Source organism: Rhinopithecus roxellana, chromosome 10, assembly GCF_007565055.1.
Source record: "Rhinopithecus roxellana isolate Shanxi Qingling chromosome 10, ASM756505v1, whole genome shotgun sequence".
NCBI lineage: Eukaryota > Metazoa > Chordata > Mammalia > Primates > Cercopithecidae > Rhinopithecus > Rhinopithecus roxellana.
Window position 1 is genome coordinate 123,716,571 of NC_044558.1, and position 21,109 is coordinate 123,737,679.

Genomic DNA, 21,109 nt, shown 5'->3' on the forward strand with positions numbered 1-21,109 from the left:
TATATAATATATATATGTATATATATTATATATATTATATATAATATATATATAATATATATAATATATAATATATAATATATATAATATATAATATATATATATAATATATATATAATATATATATAATATTGCTTGATACACACACACATATTTGATTTAGTGATCGTAGGAACACAGTATTCATTGATTAATTAATAGTTTGGACACATTATATATTTAGAGCATTAGATGAGTCAAGTGCTACTTTCTTTTTTAAAAAAATGTTAGAACCATTCAACTAGCATTCTGTAGACCAAATTATCTAAATAATAGCTCTCCTCTTCCTTTTTCTGCAATGTTATTAATAAGATTTGGCCTGTATCACCTTATAATAAATGAAGAGCGTCTTAAATACTTATATTACCAAACTCCTTTGGAGAGAATTCAGAATAGATTTATTTCATCTCAAATTCTAACCTATTCCAGTTAGTGTTACAGACAGATTCTAGTATACTTTACAAAGATAGGTGAGTAAGTAGAGTTTTGAAAAGATACAGACATAAAAATGAAGAACAGATGCCTTCTGATGCTAGATTTTCCAAAACTCCCACTGTTATGCTTATGTAGAAATCATTCTCAGACCTGCCTTAGATTAATTTCTGTTCCTAGAGCAAACTGGTAGTTATTTCTTTCTTTAACAGAACATGAACTTGTCCATCAAATCCTAGAAAGTTAGTCCTAGAGATATCCCTTAAAGCCTAAAGGAGTAAATTAAGAGCAAGAAAAGGAAGTAGACATTGCAACAGGTGGTGAGTGTCTGAGAAATAGCACTAGAAGAGAAATAAAATAGATTGAAAACAGAAATCCTGAAACATTTCTCATATAAACTCATGGAAGATAGATCCATAAATATTGTGCGGACTATGGGGACTAGGAAGCTTGGAAGTATCCCTAATCTACATATTGATAGTAGACTAAATATCTATGGCTTCCCAAAACATTCCTCTAAACCTCCCTGTAAAAAAACACACTAAGCTGATTGTGTAATGAACTGATCCAGTACAACTGCCTCCAATTTCATTCTGGACCCTGAACGGGAGGGGACATCGTGACAAAGCAAGTTGTCTGGTGTCATGAATTTGGAACACAGCAAGTGATCTTTACTGAAGGTTACATTCTGTCATTGTCAGCCTTTTAAGGGGGCCTTGCCACCAGTGCAGGGGAAGTGAAATCTAAGGGAAGGTAATTTTCTCAATGCCTGCCAATTAGTTTTATCGTGGAGATTTTAACTTTTTTGAAAAAAACTTTCAAAACTCCGCGTGATCTTTTTCATCGTTTTCAGATAACTAAAAGTTTACCGCCTTCCCCTTCCTTCCCCTCTCCCAATCCTGAAATGTTCAAGGATTCAGAGTTCCTGGACAATGGCTAATGTCCCCCTTCCCACTGATTAGGGGAATTTGCATTTCAGGAACCAGAGCTTCTAAGGGCGCCAAATAGAAGGGCTCAAAGGGAATCAGCAGACTCTGGTTACTCTGGGCGGGGAAATCAGGTGATTTAGAGGAGTGGTTTGGCGAGGTTGGGGTCGGGCTTTAAACGCGGGAGGACTAATTAATAGGAGATTAACTGGAGAGGGGCGGCGCCTGCGTCCGGCCCGCGCGGCGACAGTCCCTGCAGTGCGCGCGACCCGGCGGCGGGACAGGCTTCCTGCTTCCTCCTCCTCGGCCTCACCGTGCGTACTGGGAGGGGAGAAGGGGACGGCATGCAGAGGGTGGCGGGCAGGGAGGGCCAGGGTGGGTGGCAGATGGAAGACTTGGGGGGATCTCTGCCAGCCCGAAAGTCCTTGGCTCCACTTAGCCGCTAAACGTTAGCTTTTCAATCGATCGATCGCTTTTGAAAGGGAATTGTGTTTGTGTCCCCGTGTAAGTTTTCTCATTTCTCAAACTCCAAGACTGGAAGGAGAGAATAAGTCTTTTCATGCTTGAGTGATGATTTCCAAACTTTTCCTTTTCAAGCCAAAGTAGCATCCTCTTTGAAAGGGTCCCTTGAACTCTGGGGAAGGAGGAAAAGGCACGTGCAAGTTTTAGTAATGGAGAAAATGCCTGTAGTTTAAGCGACTGCTGTTCTCCCCAAGAGTGCAAAAGCCTGCGGTGTCCCAGTTTTCATGGGCATAATGACCTTTATGCCTATTGTAAGGCAGGATTTACTCTCCTGAGCTCACTTTGATAGGAGAAACATCAGCAAGTTTTAAAGTAATACTAAATACTACTACTGATAATAATGTTAGCTATCGAAACAGGAGGATGTGGGTTAGATGATAATATTTTTGTGTGATATTATAGCCAGTGACAGGAGAGCTAAGGGTGAACCCGTTGGGAGGGTTCTCACCTGTGCCCCACTTCCCCAGTCTGGAGGAGGAAGCCATGTGGAAGGAGAAAAGGAGAAGGGAGCTCTTTTTTTCGGGAATTAAGGTCTCATATATTGCTCTAGCTGGCCTGGGACAGAGGAGAGAGGAGTGCATGTAAGTCTTCTAGTCTCTCTGCTTCTCTTGAAATGTGGCAGTCTGAGCTCCACGTTTATATTCCCCTATTTCCTCTCCCTGATTTCTTTCCCAGTGAGTGCTGAGTGGGTGCCCAGCAAGCCTTGCTGTATGACACCCCGGTCTCTCAGCGAACAATCATTAAAGCCCAGTTTTCTTGGGGTCTCAGCCTGCTGTGAATCCCATCCTACACCTACCTTTTGCATATGCTCTCCTTGGCCTTAGGATAGTACTGGACTTTCTTGTCTTCTTCTGTTTCCAAAATAAGAGGGCTGTGTGTGCTGATTCTCTTTGGTAATTAAAAAAAAAAAAAAAAAAAAAAAAAAAAAAAAAAAAAAAAAAAAAGGCAAATCAGGCCAAATTTGAATATTACTCCCTGTGGCAGACAAGTAAAATTTTTCTATGGGTTTGTTTTAGAGTGGTGTGTATTAATCCCTGAGATTGGAAAAGGAGGTCAGCACAGTTTCCTGAGAAAGGCCTTATACCTCACCACTCCCCCGAGAGGCACCAGCATTTCACCCCCAGCCCCTGGGCTCTGAACCCCACTTTGCATGAGACTGCATAGTGGGCTGAGTCTGCAGCCACCACAATGCCTTCAGGAAATTCTAGAATTAATTTAGAGTTGCAGATTAAAGTAACCAGCAACATGGCCACCGAATTATCTGTTTTCTTTGTCTCATGTGTAGTGTTTGTTAGTTTCAGAAGGTACAAAATTGCAGAGTCATGGCCCTGGGGATGCGTGCCCAGATTATTCATGTGTTTCACAATATTGATGTAGAAAGGCTGACCACCTCATCCTAAGAAGAGAACTTTGCTCCTTTTGGCCAAAAGCCTATAAAGGGAAAGGGAGGTCCTCAACAGAGAAGTGAAGATTCTTCTCAGATAGTACCAGGGTTTTGGGGGAGGGGTACAAAACAGGAATGAGATTTGACAAGGAAAGGCCTCCAGAAGACCAGAGCTGTTGAGAATTCTTAGCCTTGATGGTGGGTAGCCCAGAGTTAAACACTTGAGAAAACTTAAGTAGCAGTCTTGGTCTCTCCACTGTGAATTTGGGTCATATTACTCACTACCTTTCTGGGCCTCGATTTCCTTATATACTAAAGGTAGAAAAAGATGTTATTTGCTCTACCTTGGGGTTTTTCAGGTCAAGCGAGATAAAATATGCAAAAGCTTTCTGAAAATCTAAAATCCTCAGTGCCTAGAACAGCGCCAAATTCGAGCATTTTTATTTACCAAACACGCAGCATTTAACGAGTCCCAACGCTTTTTTTTTTTCTTGAGGCAGAGTCTCAAAAAAAAAAAAACCAAAAAAGGTTTAAACATTCCAAATGCCAGATATGTCCCATAAACTATACATTATATATATATATATATTCCCCATGCATCTGTATCTCTATTTAATTTACTAATATTATTATTATTATTACTATTTTTATTTGTTTTTTGAGACAGAGTCTTGCTCTGTTGCCCAGGCTGGAGTGCAGTGGCACGATCTTGGCTCACTGTAAGCTCCGCCTCCCAGGTTCATGCCATTCTCCTGCCTCAGCCTCCCAAGTAGCTGGGACTACAGGCGCCTGCCACCAAGCCCGGCTAATTTTTTGTATTTTTAGTAGAGACGGGGTCTCACCGTGTTAGCCAGGATGATCTCGATCTCCTGACCTCGTGATCTGCCCGCCTTGGCCTCCCAAAGTGCTGGGATTACAGGCGTGAGCCACCATGCCCAGCCCCCACTTTTTAAACTTTACTCAGTTAAGACTCACAAGAATCCGGTGAAATAGGAGTTCTTATTCACCTCCTTTTACAGGTAAGGTGAAGAGGTCCCAGAGAAGTTAAGTCACAGTTATTAAGTGGCAGGGTCGAGATCCACCCGAATACCAATCTAGTTCCAGAGTTTTGAATACTTGACACTCTACCCCATGTCCTCTTATGAGGAAGTCACCTCCACATTAGGGGACAGAGCTCTGATCTCTGGTAAGAGAGGTCGAGATATTTATTACCATGCTGGCCAATGAATGGAGAATACAATGAGCAAACAAACCACTGTGCAAACATGGTTCATCATTGTAAATATTTTCTATAATTCATAACCAAATTAGTGTTTTTCCCTGCTTACTTTTCTTAGATTATTTCTCCTTCATTCCTTGAATCCTCAAACCACTTGACATTTCATCCTGTTATTATTATACTGCACCACTCTTCTCTCTTCTGACAACCTGTCCTGGTAAAAGGCTTTCAGTAATTTTGTTTTGACTGCAGAACCAACCATGATAATGGCTCCAGTTTTGTGCAGCAAACTCATGGCAATTTATTGATAAATCAGCTTTGGGGGAAAAAAAAGTCTACACCAGCATTACCTTAATTCATGCCATAAACAACTACTATTGCTTAACGTTCTTACCTTTACTGCTCATTACCTGGCTCTCGGGTACCTGTGAAGTAGAAGATGTTACCCTGGAGAGATGGTTCATTGACTCAACAGGGGTGTGTCAGAAGCTTGGTGCTGGCCTGTCTCCCAAAACCACAGACTTTAGGAGTTAAGCCACATTCTTCATGATTGAGAAACTCTGTGTAAAGTGCTCTGTGTGTTGTCCATTTTTAAAGAAAAGGCCTCCCATTGCAGTTTTTCCCAGCCACTGACTTCTTTATGTACTTTCCTACCAACAGTCCTGGGAGGCTGCCATTTTTTTCTCTACTCTTTCAATACCAATTTCACTGAGGGGGGAAAAAAAAGTTCTCTGGACTTTTGTTGCATCAATAAATAAATTTCATTCTGGGAACATTTGTAGAGGCCTACAGAGAATGTTTTAGTTTTAAAATTATTGTTAAGTAGCAAGTTTCTATTTGATAAACTTACCTTAATTTAAAAAAACTTCACATGCTTGCTGTATTTCTTCAGATCTCTGTACAGAGGCCTGGGACTTAGGGATCCTTTATTAAGCTAATTACTTTACCTACACTCTGAAGGACAGTGCAGTTTATTCATGACTTTCACCCCTTCAGTACTAGAACAAAAGCAGACACATTAAATGTTACTGAAAATATTATCTTGCACTGAGAGCTCGTCTAACATACTGTGCTTTCAAGACTAGAGACTTGTGGAGGTTGATTAATTTGCTATCTAGGGGATTTTTCAAAAACCTTGCACATGTAGTTTCTGTTTGCCTAAATCCAAGCTGTACATTTTTAGTCTAAGAAAACAAAAATAGGGGGGCCGGGCATGATGGCTCATGCCTGTCATCCCAGCACTTTGGGAGGCTGAGGCGGGCAGATCACCTGAGGTCAGGAGTTCAAGACCAGCCTGACAAATATAGTGAAACCCGTCTCTACTGAAAATACAAAAGTTAGCCAGGTGTGGTGGTGGGCTCCTGTAATCCCAGCTACTTGGGAGGCTGAGGCAGGAGAATGGCTTGAACCCAGAAGGCAGAGGTTGCAGTCAGCCAAGATTGCACCACTGCACTCCAGCCTGGGCGACAGAGTGAGACTCCATCTCAAGAAAAGAAAAGAAAACAAAAATAGGGGTTACTTAGGTAGCTTTGATTTCTGTATCTGCAAAATGGGAATGATAATACCTACCTGACCACATAACTGGAAAAAGAAAGAAGATGACAGATCTAAGGGCTGCCCACTTGCGCCAGGCACAGAGTAGGCATTCACTTAATGTCAATTGAATTAGAATTCAGCAGAATTAAAGAGTCGAGAGCAGAATTAATCAAGTCTCTTGAAAGAGAGAGTATAGTGTAGTAAGTGTATGGGGTGTTTGTGTCCCAGCTTGGCAGCCTAACAACTCGAATTTCCTTTTTCTTCTTTTGAAATGGGTACAGTTACGACAATTGTAATAGATTAACAAGGGTGATGAAAGTGTACATAACGTGCATAGTATAGTTGAACACATAGCAAACTCTAATAAAGCTAAATATATGTATATGGTTTTTAATCACATTCACCAGCAATACAAAGATGGCTATATGACCAATAATGATACGTATAAATGTATATAGATTACTGGTAAGATGGATAGAAAGAGTGCATCTGATAGATGTCGGGCTAATAAGGACACATGCAAGGGTTGAACTTTAAAGGCAGGAATGGACATCATCTAGAAGAGATAGTACTATATGCTAAGCAGGATACATAGCATCTAAGCTTGGGTCTGAGAAAAGATGTGTGTTTCTATGGAAAAGAGAGAAGTAGATAGCAGGGCTGATGAAAGAACAAACAAGGGGAGGTTACAAAGAATAAGGTCAGAGGACTGGAAATTTACATTTTAAAGTTTACCCTAAATTCCTACCTGTTTGGACTTCAGTATCACCAATGTGTCTTGGCTTTCCTCTTCAGCACATTCCCAATTATATCTCCAACTCCAGACACAGATAGCTACATTCCTCTACTCAACAGCTTTTAATTGAATGTAACTTTGGAATGCAAAATGACTCGAGGATCACGAAAAGCTAATTCTCCTTCCCTTTTACACTGATGAAAGTACCATAAATGGTAATTCCTTACCTTGCATTTGCAAGCCTGTTTTTTTGATGTTTCCATTATCTTCGTCTCCTTCTTCACTTGTCTTGGAATTGATGATGACGGTGATCATGATGATGATCATGATGAGGATATCATAAACTTTATTGAGGGTTTTTCTTGGGCCAGTCCATATTTTATCTCAATTACATTAAACAACAACCCATTAAGTTAGAAACTATTACCATTTCGATTGATTGATTATTTATTTATTTATTTATTTATTTATTTATTTATTTATTTTTGAGACGGAGTCTTGCTCTGTCTCCCAGGCTGGAGTGCAGTGGCGTGATCTCGGCTCACTGCAAGCTCCACCTCCTGGGTTCATGCCATTCTCCTGCCTCAGCCTTCCGAGTAGCTGGGTCTACAGGCGCCCACCACCACGCCCGGCTAATTTTTTGTATTATTAGTGGAGATGGGGTTTCACCGTGTTAGGATGGTCTTGATCTCCTGACCTCATGATCCACCGACCTCAGCCTCCCAAAGTGTTGGGATTACAGGCATGAGCCACAGCCCCAGGCCTACTATTTTGATTTTTTGAGAATGAAGAAATTTAGTCTCAGAGACTGAATCCCTCAAGCAAGGTTAATAGCTAAATGGTGGGACTGGAATTCAAGTCCTGAAGTCTACAGTTTTGAATACTACTAAAATGACAACAAGTTGTAAGTTGGATCTCCAAAGCAGGATATATAAGAACTGAGGCTTTCCTAAGTTCAGTGCTGCTACTAGATACATAGTTTGACGTTTCCAAAGAGATCAGTCTATGACCTCTGGTCTTTTGTTTTCAACCTACTTACAGTTAATCTCAATGCAAGTATGTGATGTTAGTCTATGTTTAGGGCATTTTTGCTATTTATTTTTGCTTATACTGCACCCTTTTTTTCAAGTAGTACTTGTTTGATGTCTTCGAACTTAATAATATAGAACTGGATAAAATATAACATTGTTTACTTTTTTTTTTTTGAGACAGAGTCTCTCTCTGTCGCCCAGGCTGGAGTGCAGTGGCCCTATTTTGGTTCAGTGCAACCTCCGCCTCCTGAATTTAAGCAATTCTCCTGCCTCAGTCTCCCAAGTAGCTGGGATTACAGGTACATGCCACTGAGTCTGGCTAATTTTTGTATTTTTAGTAGAGATGGAGTTTCACCATGTTGGCCAGGCTGGTCTCAAACTCCCGACCTCAAGTGATCCACCTGCCTCGGCCTCCCAAAGTGCTGGGATTACAGGTATAAGCCACTGCATTCAGCCCCTATTTACTTTGATATTTTAGAAACTAAATGATCATTTTTTCTGCAAATAGTCCAAGATATTTTTAAGAACAGTATAGTTAGTGCTGCAATATAAGAACATCAAATGATCTTCCAGTTACTTTGGGTATTTATGTCTGCTTTTTCCCATTTTATTTAAGTCTTTTTAAGAGTCCAGACCAAAATTGAAAAAATGGTTGACCTCACCCAGATAATGGACGATGAAGTATTCATGGCTTTTGCCTCCTATGCAACAATTATTCTTTCAAAAATGATGCTTATGAGTGCTACAACTGGATTCTATAGAATGACAAGAAAGGTAAGAAATTTGGAGGTAATATTTTCTTACTTTTAGGAGTTGGAATTCTGGAGAGCAGTTTTCTTAATTTCCTTTTTGTATTTTTGGTAAAGCCCAATATCACACTGTTTTATGCTGTAAGTGAAGTATGCAATCGTTTGGCACAGATGGATCTGACGTATTTATAGAACAGTCGCTTTCTCCTAGAAACTAGTAAATGGTTTTTTCATAATGACTTTTACCTTTTGTCATTATGCTAAGCAGATGAGATATTCTGGAATATCAAAGTTTTCACGTTTTGGAATTAATTTTGCCAATGCGGGTTTAGGAAACAATCATTTTCCAGACAGTTAACTGGTATGTTCAGCGCTAGCACAGGCCAAGGGTATGATTTTGGTAAAAAAAAAGAAAAATGAAAAAGAAGGAAGAAAAAGAAGAAAAAGACTGAGAATTAAAGTTCTTACTTTCAAAGTGAGCCTCCTATGATATGAACCTTTTGAATTTTGTGTACTTCTGACTTTTTAAGTGGATACTATTTCTACCCAGCATTATAAGAATGACTTTTTTTTTTTTTAAAGTGCAGATGTGGGGAAGGTGGTAGACAGATTCTGAAGCGTATATTCTGTATTCAAGCAGGGTTTATGCCTGCTTGAAGCACGTAGAGCAAGGCTCCCTTTGCAAAGTTAAAATATTTTCACTGGTGTAGTCCCTGTGCCCATTCAGCAACTTCTTCCTGGAGACCGTCTTCTCCCTTAGGACCTGTCCTGAGTTTTGTCCTCTAGAGCCTTGATTTTATTCAGAGGTCACAGTCTTCCCTAAGGTGTTTCCTTGTTACTATCTTTTTTTTTTTTTTGAGACAGAGTCTCACTCTGTTGCCCAGGCTGGAGTGCAGTGGCAGGATCTCTGCTCACTGCAACCTCTGCCTCCCAGGTTCAAGTAATTCTCATGCCTCAGCCTCCCGAGTAGCTGAGATTATAGGCACGCACCACCAGGCCAGTTAATTTTTGTATTTTTAGTAGAGATGAGGTTTCGCCATGTTGACCAGGTGGGTCTGAAACTCCTGATCTCAGGTGATCCGCCCACCTCGGCCTCCCAAAGTGCTAGGATTACAGGCGTGGGCCTGGCCTGCTACTTTGCGGTATAATGGAAGGATGTTTGCATTTTAATGGAGGGCACATACCCACATGGTTAAGTCTGTCACTCGCTGATGTGTTGCAGCATCAGGCAACAAAGTGGCTGTCTGCTTCCAGGTCCACACTGACTCCTAGGAACAGAATGTCATCAAGGAAATGTACCCTGTCTCATAAGAAAAGACGAAGGAAATTCACATTTGTAGAGTGCTAGGAGCCACAATGCTTTTTATGTGTACTTGGTCATGGAGTCATTTTATACAATTGTTAGCATTGTCAGGTGAAACGAGGATTCGTCTTTCCATTATATAGAAGGGGAACTTAGAGGTTAAGTAGCTGTCTGAGTCCGTTTGGGCTGCTCTTATGAAATGGCATAGACTGGGTGGCTTCAGCAACAAACATTTGTCTCACAGTTCTGGAGTCTGGTGAGTCCAAAATCAAGATGCCAGCAGATCTGGTGTTCAGTGAGAGCCCAGTTCGTGACTTGCAGATGGCCATCTTCTCATTGTATCCTCACACCAGCAAAGCAGAGACAGAGAGAGAGAGAGAGAGAGAGAGAGAAGGAAGCAAACTCTCTCCTTCCTCTTCTTGTAAAGACTTCTTAATTCCATTCATGAGGACTCCACTCTCTTGACCTAATTACCTCCCAAAGGCCTCGTATCCCAGATACTATCGCGTTGAACATTAGGCTTTAACATACAAATCTAGGGGGCCACAAACATTCAATCCTTAGCAGTAGCTTACCCAAGGTTACATACAAATAAAGAGTGAAACTGAGATTCAAACTGAAATTGCATTAAATCCAATCTCATGCTCTTTCCATTGTAATACATTTATTTCTTTATTCAACATATATTTGTTGTACATCTAGTGTGTTCCAGGCAGTTATTTAGGGGAGCACCATGATGAACATGACAGACAGGCCTGACCTTAAGAAACTTATCTGGAATACTTATTCCAGATAAAGATGTTGAGGAAAACTGATGAGCAGTATCCCAGCCCTGTGCATCAGTTCTCAACATCTTTATCTCTAATATAATGTTCACATCCTATTAAGAAAAAATAGAAAGCATATGAGATTAATTTTGCAGTTTGTGTTTTTATCTGCCATAAATTATTAAATAATGGCTCATGCTTAAATATTTTTTAAATGCAGATTTCAAGTTTCAAGGGATGGGGAAGCTATTTCAAAGAGCATAATAATTGCAGGAAGAAATACATGAATGTGTACTTCTTATTCCCAGGAATTCAATTCAGCTTCTCAAATTTTATTATACAGTATTCTTCAACCCAAAGTTTTATCTGCTTTAGAAAAAGAAAAGAGGTACACATGTTCTGACAAAGTACAAGACACCTTTCCCATCCCTTACTCTTTCATGCTTCTTGCCGGTTCTCTAAAACCTTTGGCAGGTAAACATACTACTTTCAGATGAGCCAATCACTTGGAAATGTTAGTACACTTGAGGGAAGGTATGTCAACATCACTGTGAAAAAGATACCAGTGAACCATAGTAATGGTCAATGATGACTTAGAATTATGCCTTTCCCCATATTTGCTTCCTTTTCACTGTTTTATTCACTGGTTTTTGTTCGAGTTCTTTTTTATGCTTCTCTTTTTACAACTTTGCATTGTTAATAAAAATTCAGTTTTAACTATAGATGCCTTCTTCTCCTCTTGTGTTTGATTTATTGCTCCAAATGGGCCAACCTGGATGTCTGTATTTCTTCCACTAAAATGCAAATAACTTACTAGGTAGAATATCCCCATGTTATTTGCTGGTTTGTTTGTTTTCTTTTTTTTGAGACAGAGTCTTGCTCTGTCACCCAGACTAGCTTGTAGTGGTGCAATCACAGCTCACTGCGGCCTCAACCTCTCAGGTTCAAGTGATCCTCCCACCACAACCTTGTGAGTAGCTAGGACCGCAGGCATGTGACCCACCACCATGCCCAGCTATTTAAAACAAATTTTTGTAGATACAGGGGCTCCCTATGTTGCCCAGGCTGGTCTTGAATTCTTGGGCTCAAGCAATCCTGCCTCAGCCTCACAAAGTGCTGGAATTACAGGTGTGAGCTATTACTCCCGGCCAATATTTGAAATAAGTTTTTTTTTTCCCTTGGTATTTGGAATAGGTTTTTGCCAATCCAGAAGACTGTGTAACATTTGGCAAAGGAGAAAATGCCAAGAAGTATCTTCGAACAGATGACAGAGTAGAACGTGTACGCAGGTAAACCAGTGTCTCTTGAAATTACTTACTTTATGAAACAATTTTGGCAAGGAGCTCAGTGAAGATGCCTCAGGGTCTTGGAGACTGAACAAAAAAAGTGAGGCCTCTTACCTACTCCACATGACAATTACAGAAAACTGGACATCTGAAAGTCTCCAAGTATCATTGCAATTGTATGTATTGCCAATTTTGTAATACTGTACTTTTATCTGCACTTTCTTGGGGTTAATGACATTGCTTTATATAGGGATGTATCAAAAGTAATGGCAGGGAGGAGGTAAAATGGGAACAGTAGATTCTTACAGTTTTATCATCTTCTCCATAGGTGAGACTGTCAACTCATGTAAAAGGTTGAAGAATTAGGTATTTTTGTGTAAGATTCAAAATAAGAATGTTGACACTCTGGAGGAGTAGGAACCTCTTTCTCTGTGTCCCTCTCCCCACTGCCATCTCTTTTTAGATATTATGTTTTAATGTACTGGGAAGTCAATGAACAATGAAAAGCAATAAGCCAAGATACTATTGGGGTATGATTGTTCCTATCACCCAGGTAGTGAACATAGTACCTGTTAGTTTTTCAACCTTTGTCTCCCCTTCTCTGCCCCCTCTAATAGTCCCCAACATCTATTGTTGCTATCTTTGTGTTTATGTACCTGATGTTTAGCTCCCACTTATAAGTGAGAACTTGTGGTATTTGTTTTTCTTTTCCTGTGTTAATTTATTTAGGGTAATTGTCTACAGCTGCATCCATGTTGCTGCAAAGGACATGATTTCATTATCTTTTTTTTTTTTTTTTTTTTTTGAGATGGAGTCTCATTCTGTCACCTAGGCTGGAGTACAATGGCATGATCTCGGCTCACTGCAATCTTCTTCTCCTGGGTTTAAACCATTCTCCTGCCTCAGCCTCCCTGAGTAGCTGGGACTACAGGCATGTGCCACCATGCCCAGCTAATTTTTTGTAGTTTTAGTAGAGGCTGGGTTTCACCATGCTGGCCAGGCTGATCTTGAACTCCTGACCTCAGGTGATCCACCCACCTTGGCCTCCCAAAGTGCTGGGATTACAGGTGTGAGCCACCGTGCCTGACCCAATTTCATTCATTTTTTTTTTTTTTTTTTACAGCTTTGTAGTATTCCATGGTGTATGCTACCACATTGTCTTTATCCAATTCATATTGATGGACACCTAGGTTGCATTATCCCTTTTGTGATTCTCTGTGAAAATCTGAAGCCCCTCCCAAGTTTTCTGCAGATTCCCCTACGGCATATCATCTCCAGGTTAACTCTGGATCTGGATTCCCACTTCTATGCATGTTTCCATATTCTGCAGTTGGTTATGCTGGATGTTAATCCAGCCCTTTAGTCAGTTCCTTACACAAATTAACTGAAAAAAAAAATGTGGCTAAAAATAGACTTGAGTAAGTGGAAGTGCAGAGGCATTTACACTGTGGCAACACAAACATTTCAAGTTGTATGTTATTTCTCTGTCTGACAATGACCTTCAGCATCCTGTCTTCGGGAATATGCCCCGTAGCTGTACCTCCTTCATTCAAGCAACGCCCAGTGTTACACCATGTTTGAGGCTCTCCTCTAGCCCCACAGACTCTTCAGCCTTTCAGCACTAAAATTAAAAGTACCTTCTTGCTCATGCAAAACAATTCTACCCCCAAGCTATTCATCAAGCAAGAATGTTTCTCTTCTAAGAAAAAGTCTGTGCAGATACTTAGCACAAAATTTCACCTTCTGTCTCAGTTATATACTTGTTAATTCGGCAGCCCTGCTGAGTAAATCAGTGAGTCTTGAAAATGGGTTGTGTCAAGAATACAGATATAAAATAGTTTCAGGACAAGGAATCACTGTGGCCATTTCAAACAATAGCAGAACAATATCAAAGGAAAAATTATGTGTTAGATGAAAAAAAATAAAAAAAGTGAGTGAAGCTTGAAGTTTTCAAAACCAGCGAGGAGACATGAAACCGTTTAGTATTGTCTGGTCCTTTATGCACTTCCCCTTTTAGAGCAGGCAGCCGCCTGCATGATGCTAGTCATGGCCCTGTATTTATAAAATTGCCCAGAACTAGAAAGTGATCAGAAGCAATTAGACCCTCAGTAGCACTAGTAAGATTGAAATGAAAATCCAGGTAAGTCTCCTGTGTGAAAGCGTAACAAAAGTTATTTTATTTGGGGATTTTAGATTCCTCCCTACTATTCTTTCCGACCTTCCACCCTTACTCCCTGCCCATGGGATTGTACTTTTAGAGGAGAACGACGTTATCTAAATTGATCTGCTAGTCAGGTTGCAAATAAATATTAGGAAGAACAATTGACCCTAGTTCTGAAAAGGTTCCGCGTCCTGGAGGAGGTGCAGCGACTGTGTGCACAGCGCCCCCTCGTGATGAGACACTGGCTTTTCAGCATAGTAAGAGAAGAGTGTCTCCAACAGTGTGGAGTTTCCAGTTGCAAAATGCTTTTTGAGATAGTACCTGTTTCATCGAAAAAGTGCCTAATAACACACTTTTGGAGATATTTTTCAGAGAGAGTGTTTCCAGAATCTTCCTTTTCGATTTTTAAGCTAGACCTTTTTTTTTTTCCACCTCTCTCATTACTTCAGTAATTGTAAAGCTGTTACGATTAGCATATTGGGCAGGGACAGAATGGGGCTATAAATGCAGTGAAAAGTATGCTTTCCCGTGTGCAACAATAGAGAAATTTAATACATACACATATGGAACAATTAATTAAAAACTTAAAGTAATATGTGTTGAAATACCAAGATATGTGACTTAAAGTTCTGGACAGGCAGAAACCGTGATGGTTAGAAAGCACTTGACATATTTATTTATTTAATACTCTCTTACGTTGTTTAGGAAGCATTCAAGACCATATACATTCAACACAAAAAGATAAAAAGAAAGTTGAAAGGCAGACAGACCAGCTGGTGAAATACAGAGTCATCTGAAAGACAAAATAAACGCTTGAGGTTGGTATTTAGGGACAGGAGAGACATTTAGAATATATTCCCTTTAAAGGTAGAGAATACCCCCTCACTGAGAGTGTTCCATGGAGTCTAAGTGGCACTTGCTGGGGACTCCGTCAGGAGACTGGAACGTAGGCTAGGGGTTGAACTGGATGATGTCCCCTGTGGCCCCAGTGTATGAACACACATATAAGGAGAGATGATTGTGTATGTTTCACTGTCATTTCTTCTACTGGGATGCTATCAAACAGCTTTAAGACTGAGTTCCTGACCCTCAGGGGTTTATAATGTCCTCCCCTTCCCCCACCCCCAGTAAGAAATGGGAGAATCATATGAAGCCATGTTCCATTAGTTCCAAGGAATATTTCATAAAGGAAGATCTTGAGGAGTATTAGGATTTGAAAGGAGGAAGAGGAGAGAAGAAGTCTTGTCAATTTGGGAAAATTCCTTTGTGAGAATGTGAACACATGGCTGTGTGCTGAGGGTGAAGAGCTTTGGCTGAGATGAGGGTGTCAGGAAAAGCCTGCTGTGCAACTCTTTTTGTAGTTGTTCACAGCCTGACAATCCCCAGATGCATGTAACAATGTCTGTCCAGGTCAGGCGGATGCTGGGATCCAAGTAATTCTGATCTGAGACTAGGTGGCGCGGCTGTGGCCTCAAGAGCATGGAGATGGTGGGAAGGTCCGTCACAGAGCAAATGTGTGCCAGGGAATGTCTGTCCAAAGGAAAAAGAAAAATGGGAAAATGTAATCATGGGGGCGAAGGGTAATAGACCCAGGTAGAAAGTGGTCTCTTAGGAAGACTGATGTTCACCTGGTGATAGATTTTGGCAGCTGTCCATAAATGGACATGAAGCTAACATGAAGGAAGCTGCCGCTCCAGGAAGAAGTCTGTCATTGGAGCAGAGGGGAGGGTTGGGACCGAAGGGTGATAGTGCACTGCAGCACGTGCTCACAGAGAGAGCTAGGAACCGTATGCCTGGAACAGAGTCTCAAAAGAAGTACAAAATACAGCATAAATTGGCATAAGTATGAGGGACTGTGGAACACAGGTCTTACTAGCATAATGAGGAGTGTTATCTTTGAGAACATTTTGACGAAAGAGAAAGAGAGCTCAAAGGGGAGAATAAGATAAAGAGAAAGAGGCTAGAAAAACACAACAGGAGCTAGAAAGGTAAAGGAACCCTTGCCCCTGACCTTCCTTCCCTCTACCTTCATGGTCCTCTTACTGTCCTTGACTTTCTTCTCTGCCTTAACATTCCATTCCATTTGTCAATTGCTTCACACAGGCGTAGAAGTGGACATTGTTTTCCAGAGAGTCTCCTTTTTATAGTTTCTTCCTCAACCTTAAAATTTCTGTCCTTTTGGCGTGTTGTGAAGGAGAACACTAACGTGCCTAAGATTGGAGGTGAAGATGTCTCTGTCATGCTGCAGGAGAAATCAGAGGACAAAAACAAATAATCTTGGTGTCCTTGACAAAGTGGGTCCTTCTTTAATAGAAAATGGTATTCCTGTCTTTTCTTGCCCATCTCATTCTCAGTAGTACTTGCATTGCTCCATGAAAGACAGGGTGCAGGAACACTCACACCTTCCTCTCTTTGCTTTTATTCTGTATTGAAGCCTTTTCAAATCATTACTTATCTGGGCTGCTGCTGTCTTCTTCATGTCTCTATGTAGTCATCATCTTTGTGAGGCAAGCTTAGAGATAATCTAGGGAAAACAGGAGAAAGGAAAGGAGAGGAGGAGAGTGATGATCATTGAGCAGGCAATATGTAATAATTATATGTTTATGCTATAGAAGAGAGTAACATAAAGCAGAAATAGTTTTCATTCTGAAATACATATCAGTAGCTGACAAACTCTATCAAACTCTCCATTTCTATCCTAGATTCTAAAGCAATTTCTACTTCTGTAGACTTAAGGGACATGACATTTTAAAATTAAGTATTTTCAAAAATGTTGCAGGGCATGGTGGCTTGCACCTGGAAACCCAGTGTTTTGGGAGGCTGAGGCTAGAGGACTGCTTGAGGCCAGGTGTTCAAGACCAGACTGGGCAACATAGCAAGATCCCATCTCTAAAAAGAAAATTTAAAAATTAAGCCAGGCATGGTGGTGAGGCCTATAGTCCCAGCTACTCATGAGGCTGACACTCAGGAGTTTGAGGCTGCAGTGAGCTGTGACTGTGCCACCGCACTTCAGCTTGAGCAACAGAGCAAGACCTCATTTCTAAAAACAACAGCAACAACACCAATAATAATAAAAATGTCAAGTCAATAGTAGAAGTGTTTTGTATTCGGTCTTAGCCAGAGAAACCCAAGATGCCATGGCTTGGAGCAAAACTGTGGCTAAAACATGCTTTTTGTTTTCTTCCAGTTCTGTTTTAAAGAAAACATTTAGGAAATTCTCTCTCTCTTTCTCTCTTTCACCTGTCCCACTTTTTGTGTGTCCTTTGTAGTTTTGCACCATCATTCTTAACAAATTTATTTGGCATTTGGAAGATAAGTTAGCCAAAATTTTACTATATTTGAAAGGCTAGTTATGTGTTCTGTTATTTAGACATAAGAGCATGAGATTCTTGATATTAAATTGGTAAATTAATTATTAGCAACCTAGTGGTTTGGGTTGGCAAGGATTCTCTCAATAATCATTGGTAGAGTAGCAGAATCTAAGGAGAAACCTTAAGAAAAATCAACACCAAAAAGGTTTTCTTCCTTTGGGAAAAAGAATTTTTATAAAAAGAATCTTGAATTGCTAATTGTTATAAACCTCATAGGAAAAAAAGTATCTTGCATTTACAAAAATGAAATAAGTTCTATTAGATAGATGTTGTTTTGATATTCTAGGAACTACAAAATGCCTTCTGTGACATTTAAAGATACACTAAAAGTAAAAAGAAACAAAAATAATGAGAGATTCTGAATAAAAGTCAAGTGGGTAAGGAAACAAGATAATTTGAGAGAGAAAAATAAATCTTACTTTGAAATTTAAGGATCCATTAGTACTCAGATTTAGTTTTTAGAAGAGAGAGAAGAAAGGATACATATCTACTATTGTGTAATTAGTGTCTTTAACAGTTATCTTTTTCCACAGAGCCCACCTGAATGACCTTGAAAATATTGTTCCATTTCTTGGAATTGGCCTCCTGTATTCCTTGAGTGGTCCCGACCTCTCTACAGCCATCCTGCACTTCAGACTCTTTGTCGGAGCACGGATCTACCACACCATTTCATATTTGACACCCCTTCCCCAGCCAAATAGAGCTTTGAGTTTTTTTATTGGATATGGAGTTACTCTTTCCATGGCTTACAGGTTGCTGAAAAATAAATTGTACCTGTAAAGAGAATCATCCAACTCATTATCCAGTTGGTTTTTTAAGAATTCTCTACTTCCAATTTATAATGAATACTTTCTTAGGTTTTAGGTAGGAGAGGAACAGAGGAATTATGAACTGGGGTAAACCCGTTTTGAGTATTAGCATTGCCAATATCCTCTATTCTTGTTTTTACATTTGGATTAGAAATTTAGCATAATAATTCTTAAGTCTTTTGTCTGATTTTTAAAGTACTTTCTTATAAATTTGGATCATGTTATGATTTGTAACATTCATGCAGCACTTCACTTCTGAATCTATAAAATAATTGTGTGTATGAGAAACCTATATTTCAATACTGCTGAAACAGACATGAAATAAAGAATTTAAAGAATGATTTTGTCTGGTTTTATTTTTCCCAGTATTTTGTTTTCAAAAGTTTCAAACCGAGGGTAAAGTTGAAAAATAGTACAAAGAACCTCTCTATACCCTTTGCTTAGACACACCCGTTGTTAACATTTTGCATATTTGCTTTCCTTCTCTCTCTATTTTCTTTTTCTCTGAAACATCTGAGAGTAAGTGGCAGATATCATGACACGTCACTCTTTAATACTTCAGCATGTTTTTCTTATGAACAAGGCATTCTCCAAATAACCACAGTACCATTATTACACCCAAGACATTTAGTATTAATATAAGAGTATTTCATATACATAGTCTTTATTCCAATTTTTCCAATTTCCTCAGTAATATTCTGTATAACTGCTTTATTTTTGATCCAGGAATCCAAGACCAAACATTGCCTTCTGTTATCATTTCTGTTTGGCTTTCATTTAAATCAGAGAGTTCTCTCACTTACTTTTGCTTTTGTCTAACCTTGACATTTTTTGAAGAGTACAGACAAGTTGTTTTACAGAATGACCCTTAATCTGGATTTGCTTTATCTAGGATTTTCTCATTCTTAGATTCAGATTAACCATTTTTGGTGGTGTGTCCTTCACATTATAAAACATCAACAGGCATAGGATATCAGTTTGCCCTGTTATTGGTGATATTAAATTTGATCAATTTAGTAAGGTAGTGTCAACCAAATCTGTCCATTTTAAAGGGATCCTTTTATTTTTATAATCATATGTGGGGTCATAACTTGAGACTATATGCATATCCTGTCCCCCTACAAATTTTCACTTAATAGATTTAGCACCCAGATACATTGTTTGGTTTCTACATACAATGTAGCACATAAATCACACAAATTTAGATTTTTTTTGGTCTTACATGGAATGTGTACTTAAGTCTCTATAATAAAGGGTGAGCTTTTAAAATATCAGTATTTTTCTTATATATGCCATCCATCTAATTTATATTAGTTTTTGATTTTCATATCTTTTGATGCATTTTAATTTTAAATATGTATTTCTTAAACAGTACTTTGAATGGCATTTGTGAATTGTTCATTTAGATGTGTCATTCAAGAGGAAAGTCACTGCGTTGTATTTTAGGTTTCATAGTTTGAGCAACTCTGAAGGCCATAAACAAAACCTATTAGACAATTGACCATGTAGAATTCCATACAAGTTTCTTTTTACTTCTTTTCCTAATGTTAAAAAGCAGCTTTGCATACTGTGGATCTTGGCCTTAGGAACTCTTTGTGGTGTAATTAATAGAAAAGACCATGAGCTCAGGAGGGAAAAGTCTGAAACCCACGAGTTGGCTCTGCCTGCATGAACACGCACATACACACACACACACACACACACACACACACACACACACACACATCCTGCTGTCTGGATTTGGGCAACTGGCTTACGCTGTCTGATCTGCAGTTTCTCAAACTTTACAAGATTTTTTGAAGGTCATATGCTTTTCTGTATGTGAAGCTTTTGAAAAAAAGTATATTTTAAGCCATTAAGTGTTTCCCATGTGTAAATTATTTCAGTAAACTCTCAATCATAAAGATTCAGATAACTGAGTTCCTCCTAGTTTTGGATCAGATCTTTGTTGAACCATTATCACGTCTTCCATTGTTTTCTCAAATTTTCTTCTCACTTGGTAATGCTTCTCTGAGCAGAAGCGGAACGGATGGTGGTTATTGTAGCAGTTACCCATTTAGCTATTAATATTTGATATTCATTAGTAGACAATTATTAGGGGAAAAGGACATTTAAATTTTATGTTCTCAGAGGTATAGGAACTATGTATATGAGCAGAACACACTTAAGGAAAAATGAAAAAGTCTAGGAATTACCCAGTTTAGTTTCTAAATTTAAGTATAAGTTGTAAAAACAATTTAGAATACTTTCTAACTATACTTTTACTCACAAGAGAAGCTTTAGATACAGGGGGATTTATTAGTGAAACTGCTTTTGTGAAGGAGGATGGATGAAGGGGAAAGCTATTTACTAGTCTAGTCTCTCCTGCATCGAGGATTCCCCACCTGACTGTAAGACAGAATTGGTTCTAGAGTGAAGTCTGTGCGCTAAGTGACTTTAACTTCTGATGGGACGCAGGTGAAATCGTACAGCTTGCCTTAACACTATTCCTGTGAGGAATAGGATGGGTTTGTTTTCATGTTTCTGCTAATAATTTGAAAACAAAGATTGTGGTTATCTTTGTATCTGCATGCATATCTGTGTACACATACATACACACACCCATCACCAGTACTAACCATTATGAATGCTTAGTAATCGGATAACATTATTAGTTTTTGAAACGCCACCATCTCCCTACATTCAAGCCTCGTTCTGTCCTCACCTATCCTAAGCCAACTCTATCACAAGCAGTTCAAGATCCACTGAAAGTGGAAGATATTTATCTTTATTTCTTATAGAGTCATCATCTAGGGCAATGATGGGAGTTTTGGGGGCAGGGTTCAGCGACTCTCAAAT

At 39.4% G+C, this 21,109-nt stretch overlaps 1 protein-coding gene across 2 annotated transcripts; it reads left to right on the forward strand.

Moving 5' to 3' along the window:
* The first annotated feature begins 1,570 nt into the window (after positions 1-1,570).
* MGST1 (microsomal glutathione S-transferase 1) lies at positions 1,571-18,612 on the forward strand. 2 transcript variants are annotated; one of them, XM_010375737.2, is made up of 4 exons: positions 1,571-1,711; positions 8,442-8,599; positions 11,839-11,933; positions 17,996-18,612. In XM_010375737.2, the coding sequence occupies exons 2-4, from the start codon at positions 8,474-8,476 to the stop codon at positions 18,240-18,242; spliced, it is 468 nt and encodes a 155-aa protein (XP_010374039.1). In that variant the 5' UTR covers positions 1,571-1,711; positions 8,442-8,473; the 3' UTR covers positions 18,243-18,612. The 2 variants fall into 2 exon arrangements, with proteins under 2 accessions (XP_010374039.1, XP_010374041.1); XM_010375739.2 differs by lacking the exon at positions 1,571-1,711 and adding an exon at positions 6,864-7,009.
* The last annotated feature ends 2,497 nt before the right edge of the window (positions 18,613-21,109 follow it).